Source organism: Mauremys mutica, chromosome 20 (assembly GCF_020497125.1).
Source record: "Mauremys mutica isolate MM-2020 ecotype Southern chromosome 20, ASM2049712v1, whole genome shotgun sequence".
Taxonomy (NCBI): domain Eukaryota; kingdom Metazoa; phylum Chordata; order Testudines; family Geoemydidae; genus Mauremys; species Mauremys mutica.
Genome location: NC_059091.1, coordinates 4950118 through 4963223, shown reverse-complemented (window position 1 = coordinate 4963223; position 13106 = coordinate 4950118). Strand labels below are relative to the sequence as shown.

The 13106-nt window shown below is 53.3% G+C and overlaps 1 protein-coding gene across 4 annotated transcripts in view; it reads left to right on the top strand.

The window, feature by feature from the left end:
- The window catches only part of CSRNP2 (cysteine and serine rich nuclear protein 2), a 30628-nt gene extending 17929 nt beyond the window's left edge, over window positions 1-12699 (top strand). For all 4 annotated transcript variants that reach the window (XM_044994430.1, XM_044994431.1, XM_044994429.1 and 1 more), the window contains 4 exons: window positions 1734-1988; window positions 3559-3818; window positions 6629-6925; window positions 8251-12699. In XM_044994430.1, coding sequence (XP_044850365.1) covers window positions 1838-1988; window positions 3559-3818; window positions 6629-6925; window positions 8251-9093 — 1551 coding nt within the window. In that variant the 5' untranslated portion in view covers window positions 1734-1837 and the 3' untranslated portion in view covers window positions 9094-12699. The remainder of the gene's footprint in view (window positions 1-1733; window positions 1989-3558; window positions 3819-6628; window positions 6926-8250) is intronic.
- Window positions 12700-13106: the final 407 nt, after the last annotated feature.

Sequence of the window (13106 nt, the reverse complement as noted above, 5' to 3'; positions counted from 1 at the left end):
TTGGGTTTGTTTTTTTTGAACACCAGTCTTTTATACAACCAGTTATATGAACTGTTTTTCCCAATGGGGGGAAGAAATCACATCATGAAAGGGATGTCAATGAAGAACAAGTCGACATCCTTTCGCATCCCAGTGCCTTCAGTGCATTGAAAATTGCTTTGCAGTGGTTTGAAGGACAAGAAGAAAACAATGCAGGTGCACCAGATGGCAGCTTGTGCACTAAACCTACTATAATTTTGAGATGTCCAATTCCATGAACTATTCAATCCCCAATTATTTAGTAAAATAGGGGCCCTGTTGTATTTGTGGAAGCTACAGGCATCTACTCTTATCGAGCTTGATATTCAGCTAAACATGTGCCATATGAACATAACAGCCATACTGGGTCAGACCAAAGGTCCATCTAGCCCAGTATCCTATTTTCCGATAGTGGCCAATGCCAGGTGCCCCAGAGGGAATGAACAGAACAGGGAATCATCAAGTGATTCATCCCCTGTTGCCCCATTCCCAGTGTATGGCAATCAGAGGCTAGGGACACCATCCCTGTTCATCCTTGCTAATAGCCATTGATGGACCTATCCTCCATGAACTTACCTAGTTCTATGCCTTTGCCATATGCCTTTCTTTCTACTGTGGGGCTCATGTAAATCACCATTTTTGCGTTAGCTTCACGCTTACAATCTGCCCCTAGGACTTGTTTTACGAGTGAGATTCTCCCATAGTTGCAGAGCAGACTAGACAGAGATGGTTAGTTAAGAATATCTGGGCAGGGTTGTCTGATCCTGTTACCTCTTCTGTGGAATCCTTTTACGTCTTTATAGCTTGTACTCCTCCATGTGTGGTAAACATTGTTCAGTCTAGCATAGAATCATAGAATATCAGGGTTGGAAGGGACCTCAGGAGGTCATCTAGTCCAGCCTCAATAGAAGTCTCTTCTGAACCATTCTTGATACGGTTCCTCTGCTAATTTGGCCACCATCACCCCAGTAGCTTAGGTCCAGCTGATTCTAAATATGAAACCTGTTTGATTTAGGCTTCCCGTCCAACTTCCTTTGGTGGTTTGTGAGCATGCATTTTTCCTCACCATATGCTACACACAAGGCCGGGACAGACTTTTTTATCCCAGTCAGCTGAGTGTATCGGACCACATGTCTGACATAACATGTTGAGGAATAGGAAACCCAGCTGGCATCTAAAAGCGTAAATAACTTAAACTCCATGCAGGACTTCTGTCTTGGCAAGTCTATAGCAAAGGAGGCATCCAACCATCCCATGGTTCTGTCATGACACCTCTGTATGAGCCAAGAACAAATGGTGTGTCGATGGTACCTGTGGGCAGCAGAGTTTGCTGGAGTCCTGGCACAGAGTTCTCTTTATCCTTTTCTATTGCCTCCCATGTTGGCTTATCATTTAATGCATAAACATCACTGTAGCACTAAGGGTTTGCCACTCTGCTGCTTTTCAAGCAGCGTGATGTTACTGGTGCTTATAACCAGAAGGTTTTTTTGGGGGGGGGGGTCTTGATGCCCTAACTTGGAAAAGCAACTGCTAGGGACTCAGCCCAGTAGCCCCTTTCCAAGAAGGCATTTGGCAGCCACTGCAGCAGTGCATGCTGTGGAGATGGGGGCTGCTGTACAACGGCCGGTAGGTGCCTCGGTGTAAGCTCAGGGGCTTTAGCTTGGTGCTGGTGGATTGCTGACTTTCTCTCCCCCATGCTCCCTGTTTATCCCCAGGTACCCGCTGAGCCTCCACGATAGCCCTGGGGCTGGTGGTGGAGTTCTTGCAGCTGACTTCTCCTTTTTTATGCTCTTTGGCTCTCCATGCGAGCCAGAGACAAATGGATGCAATCGCCAGCGGCAGCCTCAAGAGGAAGTTTGAAGATGTGGATGTGGGCTCACCCGTCTCCAACTCGGACGATGAGATCTCCAACAGCGACAGCGCCGACAGCTGCGATAGCCTCAACCCCCCAAGCACCATGGGCTTCATACGTGAGTGGCTGAGCTGGTGGACGGGGGGAGGGGAGGGTTGCAGAGCTGCTCTGTGGCGTTTCATTTGTCTGACCTCACTGGTGGACCCAGCATCTGGCTCATTTCACATCTCACTAGCAGGAGACAAGTGCAAATCACGCCCAGGGAAATGCTGGTGTCCATGCTTTGTGGGCTGAAAACATAGTCAAATGGGTTCCCTCTGGACAGATCTGGTCTTTGCCCTTCCATCTTCTCACACTGGGTTCAGTTAGATGACCTTGCCTGACACTGGACTGCAAATGAGGGGTGGGTGGCAGGCATGGATTCCATGACAAACGGTCTCCAACCAAGAGCACAGTTGAGGTGCTTTATTTTTTAATTTCCCTGTGCAAACTAACTCTCTTCCCTGAGACTCTCTAGGGATGCTTTAACATTCAGCATGGAAGTTGAGAGAGTCCAATTCCCTCCTACGCTGCCCAAGCTCCCGCCTCTCCCCCAGCAGTGGATGAATTCAGGCATGTGTGATACATCCACCTGACCCTAAAAGATGATCCCTGCTCGGTGCTCCAGAGGAAAGTGATGATGCTCGGAGGATTGGCAATGGTCGGGAAGGATCAGAGGAATTAGAAATTCATAATTCCCCTCCAGCCCCAAATTTACCATCCCTTTAAAGAAACCACTATCAACTTAGCTTATTTTCAATCCACTCACTTTAAAAAAAAAATATTTTGGATTAGAAAATCGCTTGCCCTGTATTATTATTAAAAAGATATGATTTTTTAAAATAAAAATTTGGAAGGGATTTTTCTCTTCCCATTTTGGAAAGGTCTCCTGGAGGGGCCCAAAAGCCAAGCCATCACACCTGTTCTGGCTCGGCTCTCCTGCCTTCTCCCCTCTCTTTGCACGTCTGCTGCCTCTTCAGTTTCAATCTTGCTGCTCCTGTTCCCAGTGGTAAACCCCTTGCAGTGTCAGAGAAGGGGGATGTGCTGTGGAAAAAAAACAAAAAAACAAACAAACCCGGTGGTTCTGACTATGGACAAAGTAAATAAACTGATAAATATGAGCAAGAGTGAATAAGTGTTTCCAGTGAAAGGAATTTTAGGGCTTGCTTGCCAGAAATCTTCAGATGGAAATGTGATTTCTCCCCTTCACACGGTTCCTCTAACCCTATCAGACATTTACAGCCAGAGAGAGTGTCCGTATTCCTAAGACTGGCCTCCCTTCCCCCACTCCCCAAATAGGGTCCTCTGAGTGTAACTCTTGCAAAGCCCTAAGGGTGGGTAAGGCATTTCCACGCATGAATTCCTCCTCAGGGAGGTCCAGGCTATGGGCTGCTCTGGAAGTTGGCCGCCAGTCCTGATGGACGCAAACATCCTGCTTATCCCTCTCCCTCCCATCCTTGTACCTCAAATCAGCTGATCAGTCTTTTCAGGCGCCAGTGCATCAGCAACAGCAACTCGGAGCAAACCCGCCAGGGTCCATGCTTCTGCTGTGTCGTGGAAGAGCTGGGGGCAGTCGTGGCATGAGCAGGGTCCATCCAGAATCCCGTGCTCTCACCCTGTGTCTAATGCTCCCTTCTCTCTGCTCTCAGCCACGTCCATCCTGAAGAGGCAGAAGCAGCTGCGCAGGAAGAATGTGCGTTTCGACCAGGTGACCGTCTACTATTTTGCCCGGCGCCAGGGCTTCACCAGCGTGCCCAGCCAAGGGGGCAGCTCCCTGGGCATGGCCCAGCGCCACAACTCCGTCCGCAGGTACACGCTGTGCGAGTTCGCCCAGGAGCAGGAGGTGAATCATCGGGAGATCCTCCGGGAGCACCTCAAGGAGGAGAAACTCCATGCCAAGAAAATGAAGGTATCACTGAGGGGGAGCGGGAGGGGTAAAGGCGCATAAAGCCCAGTGACTGCTGGGGGAATCCCCAGTCCAGGATCCTCTGTCTGGCCAATAGCAGCTGCTTCGAAGGATGGTGCATGGAACCCAGCAGCTGGGAAGGCATGTGATAAGCAGCCCCCAGAGGAAGTGTCTTCCTAACCCCCCACCCCGGTAGCAGGAGGGTTTGACTTAAATCCTGAAGCAGGAGGGCAGAGATCTTTTCATATTTACTCTTCTAACTCTGGATATTCCCGTCACTGTCAATACGCCGTCCTTTTTTTAATCCTATTTGAGCTCTTGGTGTCAATGGCATCTGAGTGGAAAGGAGTTGTGGTGTGGTGTGAACAGGATTTCTTTTGACCTCATTTTAAAGTGTGCTATCTTCCGCCGTTGCTGAATGTCTCTTGTCCTCACATTCCAAGAGTGGGTGGACAGAGGCGCCTGGTTGCCTTTCTCCAGACCAGGCACGATCCTGCATTCCTCCGTCGCTGTTGGCATGGAGAAGGCAGATCGGACATCACTATTCGCCCCTGCTGGGACTGCAACTGCCCTGCGGGGGGCGGGGGGGTGGATCTGTGACAGCGAGTTCTGGGGGGATTGGGACCCAAGCTGGGAAGAGCCAGATGTGGGGATGGACGACTGAGCTTCCTAGGGAGCAGCCAGAGGTAATTTTTTGTCTCAAGTCGTTTACGTCTCTCTGTTGTGGGCGTTGACCAGAGTGAACAAATCTGTGATGGGCGCGGCCTGGCAGAATCCTGCCAGTGGTGTGGCTGCAGCCTGGCACACTAACAGACAAGATCCTGGCTGGAGCCTAAACCTCCTCTCTCAGCCTGGCACTAGGTTTTCTGCAAACTTGCCCAATTTCCATCCAGCTTCTAGAGCTGAGGCACAAAGAAGACTCAGTCAGTGGGGCTATCCCCCATGGGTGAGTACCTGGCCTGTGCCCTGGAGGGGAGAGGGGGAGGTTCCCTAGAGACTGGACTTCCCTTACTGAACGGACATGTCTGTCTGCAAAGCTAGCCCTCCAAATCAGCCTCTTGCTGCCATGGCAACCTGCTTGGCAAACAGACACAAATCCATCCAGCCTTTAAAGTGCCCACCTCGTTCTAGGGCTTTTCCCCTGCTGGGCGTGTGGCTGCAGGGTGGGTTATGTGGGGCAGACAAACAGGGGTGCAGAGAGACAGGGCAGATGATGAGCCGGGGTTTGCGAAGCACCTGCAGCCAACGCAGTCACGAGCAGGAAGCCAGTGGACTTACAGCCACAGGACTGGAACCAGACTCCTGTCCCTTGCCCCAGGGCTGCTCCTGTCCCAGGAAAAAGGACTCGGGACCTGGCATGAGCCATCAGTACTTTGCCAGTGGCAAGCAGGGCTATAGAATTGCCATCTGTTGCGGGGAACCTCCTGGATTGCAGAGAATGAAGGTGGAGTCGCTCTGACCTCCATGGCTCCTGAAATGAGCGTTATTAAGCTGGAGTTATTGCATCATGTCTCTCTCAGGAATTTTCCTTCTGCCTCCGCAAACCTGTGGCTTGTCTGACGAAAGCAGCAGCCTCTAGGGTATTGTCACGTATTCCAGCAGCAGCTTCTCCATCATGCCTGCGTTAGGAACCCTGAGTCCCTGCATTTAAAATAGAAATGGGGAGGACAAAAGCCTTGGCCGTAAGAACACACTGTACTGTCGGTCTCCAAGGGTTTGGGGAGCAGAGGGAATGAAAGAGAAGCCACTACTCGGCTCTGTGTTCCTGTCGGCCCCATCAGGGAGTGTCCGTCATTTCTGTAATGGAAGAGGATTGGGGGCAGAGGGTTCAGGTTTTGTTCAGCTGCTCTGGGGGGCAGGCCTGGTGTGTGGGTGGCGGAATGGGACCCCCGTCAGCCCAGGAGCCGTATCTCTAAGTTGGTTGCACTGCTGAAGCCACATGCATTGATTTTCCTTGAGGATCCTGGGTGCCGGGGCTTGGCACCTTAGCTACTTTTCAACCACAGCAAGCTGGGAGACACTTGACCCTCCTGTTCTCAAACGGCTGATGCCGTGTATGCTGCATCCGGCCGGGGGGGGGGGGGTGCTTCTGCTGCTGCTCCACTCTGCTCCTCTCCTGAGGGGCCAGATATTTTCAGACACGGCGGCCTCCTTTTATCTTCCCGTTTGCAGAGGGTGGGGAAGGGCAGCCCGTCTCCTCTGACATGAGCACAAATGCCTTCCCCAGCACATCCCGGTGGGTCAGTGCAGAGGATGCCCTGCGGGCTATTGCAAGCTGAAGGGTTGAAAGCTGCTTGGCCTGGCCCAGCAAAGGGCTGAGGAGGGGAAAACCTGGGGCCTGGTGGAGAATCCACTCGGGCAGTGGCTTGTTTGTTCATGCTGGCTGACTCGCTCAGATCCCCCTGTGAAGCTGATGCCACGTGGAGGGCTGAGTCCCCTGCCTCCTGCTCCAGTTGTGTTGGACAGCTGAGTGAAATGGCATTTTGGCTGTAATGACCATGGGGCGAAGGGGTGGGTGCAGGCCCAGCGGTACGTGAGGCCTCTGCTTGGGTGGGTGGGGACAAGGCAGTAGGTGACTGAGTCAGATGATGCTGTGCAGGGGAAAATTGGGAGGAAGGATCTGTCTCAGCATCTTCTGCTGCTGTTGAAGGTCCCTAAAGTGCGTGGTCCCAACTGAGTCTCCCCTTTCCCGGCAGATCGCTTCTCCAGGAGCTAACGCTAGCAGGTGTCTCACCAGGTGTGTGCTGGGGCAGAGCGCCAGGCCTCGTGCCCAGGGCCCAAGCCAAGGACTAACTCTGCCTGTGTCTCCCCAGCTGACCAAGAACGGCACAGTGGAGTCAGAGGAGGCGGACGGCCTGACCCTGGAGGACGTGTCAGACGACGACATTGATGTGGAGAACGTGGAAGTCGATGACTATTTCTTTCTGCAGCCACTGCCCACCAAGCGGCGCCGAGCCCTGCTCCGGGCCTCCGGGGTTCACCGCATCGATGCTGAGGAGAAGCAGGAACTGCGCGCCATCCGCCTGTCGCGAGAGGAATGCGGCTGCGACTGCCGCCTGTACTGCGACCCTGAAGCCTGCGCTTGCAGCCAAGCTGGAATTAAATGCCAGGTCAGTTGGGGCAGCTCTAAGTAGCACCAGGGTCTGGCCTGATCCGTGCTGGATTATGTCGGAGCACCTCTCTGGCTTGGCTGGTCTCTAGGCTCAGAGGCTGTGGGTTCAATTTCTGCGCCAGGTCTCTGGCTCCTCCCCAATGCTGAGCTTGCAGGGGAGGATGGGAGTGACCCTTCAGAGAACACCTGCATCTGCCTGGTTCCAGGGGCTGCTGTGCAGGGCAGCTCCCAAACTGAAAGCGCTAACAGCCCCTTCTTGCAAATCCCAGGCTGTGGGGGAGCTCTTAGGTCTGCAGCATTGGCCTGTGCTGAGCCTCTCCCTGCCCTGGAAAGGGCTCTGGGGACCTTAGAGGAGAAACACGTCGAATCCCTGCCCTGGGTAGGTGGGATGTCGTCCTTTCCCTTCCCTGCCGCCCCCGCCATGGAGCTGAATCCCCTGTTCAGTCTGACAGAGATGGTGGCTGCGAAGAGCCAGTAATCAGATCCTCGTGGTGGTTGCCGGGTTGAGATCTGGGCTTGGGACCAGACACTGCCGAGGTATGTGGCAGGAACTATGGACCGCACTGGCTCCCCCTGCTGGCTGACTCATGGAGCACACCGATGGCGTCTCCTGGACAGAGGGGGAACCAAAGCGGCGGGGGCGGAGTGGGCAGTTTGGGATTTAAGGGTCAGAAATGGGGACAGGGAGTAAGAGGGGAGTGACCCCCCGCTCCCCCCATCACTGCCAAACACCTGCGGTCCTTGCATCAAAGCAGGGATCCTCTGAACATACCCCTGGATTCTCGTGAGTAAAGGGCCAGACCTGCTGTTAGGGTGGCCCGGCCCATCCTGCCCACTGGGCATTTGTTCCCATGATGGTGAGACACCTGGGGGGGTGGGGAAGGGGGTTCCTGGTTAGCCACACTGTCCTTGGCTGGGTGCAGGGGGAGCAAGCAGTGCATCTGCTGGCCATTGTCCACCGATCCCTCCCATCTGAGAGCCACAGCAATGTGCCCTCCCTCCCATCACCTGTCAGCCCCTCTTAGCCACGTGCTCAGGTGGGAAGAGGCAGGCAGATGCCGCAGGGTCACCTTGCACTCCCCAGGTTTGGCTGGGGATGTGGAGCTCCAGGAAGGACCAGACATTAGCCTCAGGGGTTCTGGCAGGGTTAACGGGGGGCGGGAGCTGCACTTGTGGGCCAGTTAATGGTTTGATGTAGTGCGGTGGCAGACACAACCCTATGCATGTTTCCTTTAGCTGAGGTGTGAGCCGGAGAGGTGCTCATGCCAGGCCATGTCCCCCTGTTGTTAGCTACAGTCTCACTGCACTTCCCTTTACTCCTAGGTGGATCGCATGTCCTTCCCGTGTGGCTGCTCCAGGGACGGCTGTGGGAACATGGCCGGGCGAATAGAATTTAATCCCATCCGGGTGCGGACTCACTATCTCCACACCATCATGAAGCTGGAGCTGGAGAACAAGCGGCAGGTGAGCCGGCCCCAGGCCCTGGAGGAGGAGTCTCTGCACGGCTCCGGCAACGACTGGCTGGGAACGCAGCCCTCGGAGACGCAAGACTTCCAGGAGTTCATGGCGGAGAACGAGACGGCCGTCATGCACCTGCAGACGGCGGAGGAGCTGGAGAGGCTGAAGGCTGAGGAAGACTCCAGTGACGCCAACATAGAGAGCTTAGGAGTGTGCATCCTTGAGGAGCCTCTGGCCGTGCCTGAGGGGCTGTGTCCAGGCCTACCCACGCCTATCCTCATTCAAGCCCAGCTCCCTCCGGGCTCGTCTGTCCTGTGCTTCGCAGACAGCACCGAGCAGGCAGCCTCGGCTGGGGGTGACCAGCCCTACTTGAACAATGGGCCGGTGGTGTACTACCAGGTGGACCAAAGGTCCGTGCTGGGGGTGAAGGGGGAGAGTGGCACGGAGGAGTCGGAGACGCCCTCTCCTTACGCGAATGAGAAGGATCTGAGCATCTTCTCCGTCCCCGTGGCCTCGCTGGTGCCTTGCAGCAGAGCCGTGGCCCCAAGCAAGACGGAGCCCTCCCTGCCCCACGAGAGCTGCAGGGCAGCCGCAGCTCCTCCGTTCCGTACAAACGCTCCGTCGTCCGGACTGGAGCAGGCCCCGGAGAGAGTGTGTGAGCTGCCTTCCCCGGAGGAGCGCTCCCTGGGGCCCGCCCTGGCTGTGTGACCCAGCCCCGGCCCCTCCAGGAGCTTTCGCTGATGTCTATTTATTGACAGATATTTTATCGAGTGGCAGTAGCCGCTGAGGATTATTTAATTGGTATCGGGGGTGGGAGCCAGGCTGCTTTGTATGATTTCAAAGAAAACCAATGAAGCCAAGCGCTTGTGGCAGTCTCGAGAGGCTCCCTCTTCAGAGAGGGTGGGGCACCACATCTAACACTGGAGGTGCTGCTCCATGTGCCAGGTGAGGGAGGAGGCTCAGCTGAGCGAGGAGGCTCAGCTGAGCTCCCTCCCATTTGTGGAACTGGGTGTGTCTCCCCCCCCCCTGCCCCCACAGGGACCATCCTATGTGAATCTGTGTCTGTCTCCTATAAGCAATAGTGCGAAGCTGCCTCCTGTTCCTCCCTTTCGAGCACCGGACTTGGCCTGTGGGGCAGCAGGGACGTCTTTCCGTGGTTGCTTCTACCCCCCTCCCCCGTGATATCGAACGTGTTTGTGTGGCAGTCTCCATCCTGCTTCTCCTCCCAGGTGAAACTGACAACATTCCTACCGGGCCGTCTGCTTCAGCATTGCCCTTGGAACCTCCTGTCTGAACCCCACCCCAGCAGCGGAACAGCCTGGGCTCTCCGTGCTCTACCCTGCCCCAGGGAGATGGCTTTCTGTGGATCAACCATCCGCCGCGACTGGTTACGTTTCCTCCTTCGGCATGCAACCATTTTACAAACCAACCCCCCGCTTAGAGTCTCCTGCTCGTCGGTAGCTTTGTCCTGGCCCCCGCTTACTGCCTCCCAGCACTGCATCACCTGCCCGTTATGGGCTTGATGGAGCCATTCATTTTTTTTTTTTAAATGTGCTGAATGTTTACTGGGCCATTCTGTGACCCGTTGCCTGTAACTGACACTACAGTCCCTGGGCTGGGCTGTGGCAAACCCCTCTGGGAGCTCCCTCTTTGGACCTGGGCTCTTCCAACGGAATTGCTCTTCTCTGTGGAAGTATGAACGTTGGATGGTAAAGACTGGTAACCTGGTGGAGACGGGGAGGTTCTATCTAACTGTTTCCTAATCATGTCAATGTTTTCTGTTTTAATTGCACAGGAAGTGGAGTGGGGAGGGGGAGGACCAAGAACATGATCCATGTGCTCACCTAAAAAAAGCTTCCTGCCACCCAGTCACTTAATAGCAATCCTCTGTCCTGGCTCAGTCGAAACTGGAGGGCGAGAGGTTTGCATGCAATGGAATTGCAGCCTTGGGTGACTGAGTGGGCAGCAAATCGTTCAGTCGTTGGAAGAAATTGGCCCTTTCCCTACTAGGGCTGTCTGCTGAATTCACAGAGATTGCAAAGGTGCAATATGTTGGTGGCAGAGAAGGTGCTGTGCTCTGGGCTTGCATCCCAGCCTGGTGCAGGGAGGCACATCATCATCATTCTAATAAGCCCCAGCATTTCCCCCAGACTCGGGAAAAGACGAAATCTTCTCAAAACTGCCGCAATTTCTGTCCTAACAGCCCATCAACCCTGCCTTCCAGGCAGGTAGCGAAAGCACTTTTCTCCCTAACTTCACAGGCATCTTTCCTTCTGTGATAAAAAGCTGGTACAGACCCCTTCCCGAGTCTCCTCATTCTCCTGGCCCAAGGAGAACCCAGTTGTATTTCTCGGCACTGTACTTGCTAAAGGGCCAGGACCCAGCACAACTGCAGCACTAAACTTCTGCGGAGAGCAGAAATACCTTCCCCTTCTCTTTCAGATGCCTGGAGCCTGCCAGGCTGCCACAACAATCTCGTCTGTGTCACTCTGTTCCATTACAGATTTCTTAAGAGTTTCCCCTCCCATAGTAAGTAGCTACAGCACCTACTTGTGCTGGAAGGATACCAAGTAGTCAATGGTGGGTTGGTTACATGTTAACAGCTTGCTGGATCTCTAGGTGAACAGGGCTTGGGAGCCCACTGTGTTTTGGTGACTGGTATTTAAAATCCACTTGCCGCCTGACTTTTGCCTGGCGCAGTGAACGTTGTGTTCAGCAAACTAGCTTTTCTTCTGGTTTAGACTGTGAACCTCCTCTGGCCTCAGTGTCCGTGTATCCTTAAATATCAACCACGCAGTCCCCTCGCCTGCCTGCTGGGGCTATGAGCACAACCCCATCAACATGACTGTGAGAAATGGACAAGAACAGCTCACACTGGTGCAGGTGCTGATGTTTCTCCTCTCCCTGGTTTGTTACCAGGGGAGGGGCACAAATGAAATCACTAAATTCTCTATTTCCAAATTCCACACTCTGAGCTATAAAGTTGGGTGCCCTAGAATAGATGGAGCTGGCCGGCCCACCCCCAGGGCAGCTGTTCTTTCAAAAGTGGGTCCCTAACCAGGCTGCTGAATCTTGCACTTGGTGCCACCACAGCTCGGCATCTCCTGTAGACAGCCCAAACACTGCCCTCCCCCCATTTTTGTTGCCTTAATTCCACAGCCAATCCCCTTCCTTTGAGACAGACTAAAAGGCTTTAAGAGTCATTCTTGCAGTAGGACAGCAACGGAGCTTCTTGGGCTACTGAGCGCTTTGAGCTTCACCCCTTGGCTGACCTGCACCCAGCAGAACGTGCGCTTGAGACGGGAATTAACCATTCACACCTTTTCCTAGCAGATCCCTTTGAAGCCTTTAGCAGGGAGAATTCCCCCCCCCCAGCATTCCAAGATGGTGCTGCCAGTGAGTAGGAAGAGGTTAGTTGAACCCACAGGTAAAGACTAAAGCTCTTCTCACCCCCAATCCCCCATGGAATAATCGTCACCTGCGCCAGTAGGAGGACAACTCCCTCCACTTCACACAGCTGACCTGGCTGTGTGTGTTGCTGAGGTGTTGAGTAACTGTGGATTGGCCATTTGCCAGACTGACTCCTGCGTGTATCTAAGGGCTTTGGACATTCGGTCTGCTCCTGTGAGAAGCAGGGCAGCTCTCCTCGGCGAGGGAAAGAGAGTGGTTCTGCCTGGTGACATTTAATAGGTAATAAAGTTCCCTTCTTAGTTTGTATCCAAACCCTTTGATGTTACAGAAGCAAATGAAACTAGGCTGGGGCCTTCTGGTGATGTGGAAATACACAGGATGGCCAGAGGCTGGACTGCTTTGAATGAAACTACAGAAGCCGCCTAGGGCAGCAGTTCGGATGGGGGCTCTCGCTCTAAGCAAAGAACTAATAGGATTTATTCTATTTTTACAAAGATAACTAATGAAGGTGCATTTTGGCCTCCCCCCCCCCACACACACACACTTTGTGACACTAATGCTGGTACCGCACTGTCTCCTCCTAAACCACTTTTGTTAGCCATGGAGTAAACCCAACAGCCCATCTCACTTCTGGTGCTATTGAGCTGTTGCCTGTTCCCAATCTGAGACCTTTTGGTTCTAGCCCCTGCTCCTCTTCCGATTTAAATAGTGACTTGGCTACATCTGACTTTTCCGGTCTCCTCGCACACACTGTACACAGGTGGAATTTTCAATGTGAATCCAAAGCTTGTCAGGTCCTCTGCATTTTTTTGACCTTTTAGGTTCTTTTCATTGTGATAATGCTGTATTTAAAGAGAATATTTAAGTGTAAAAATAAATAAATGCTCAAACTTGCATCCTGTGCCTTGTGTTCTCATCTCAAAGGGGATAAAAGCATATGGTTTGTTACCCTTAGCCACTGGGTAGGGACTCCTGCTGTGGCCTGTTTGACCCTAATTCAAGCAGATTAAAGACGGGAGGTCTGTGAAGTAACCATTGCACACCTCTAGGAACTGCCGTGTGGTCTCTGTCTATGCTGAGGGCTGGCTATATTTCCAGCTAAACAAACAAAGGCTATTTACTTAGTCTATGAAAAATAGAATAGTGGGGCTTTAACAGCTCACTTGATCCTATGGGTTAGTCATCCTAGACATGTCATCATGCTGCTTTAAAATCTGAGCGCAGGGCTCCGGGCACAGCTATCTTAATCAGAGTCACAGGTGCTGGGAGACTAATTGGACACCTCACACAGGCTCTAATGTTAAAAATGC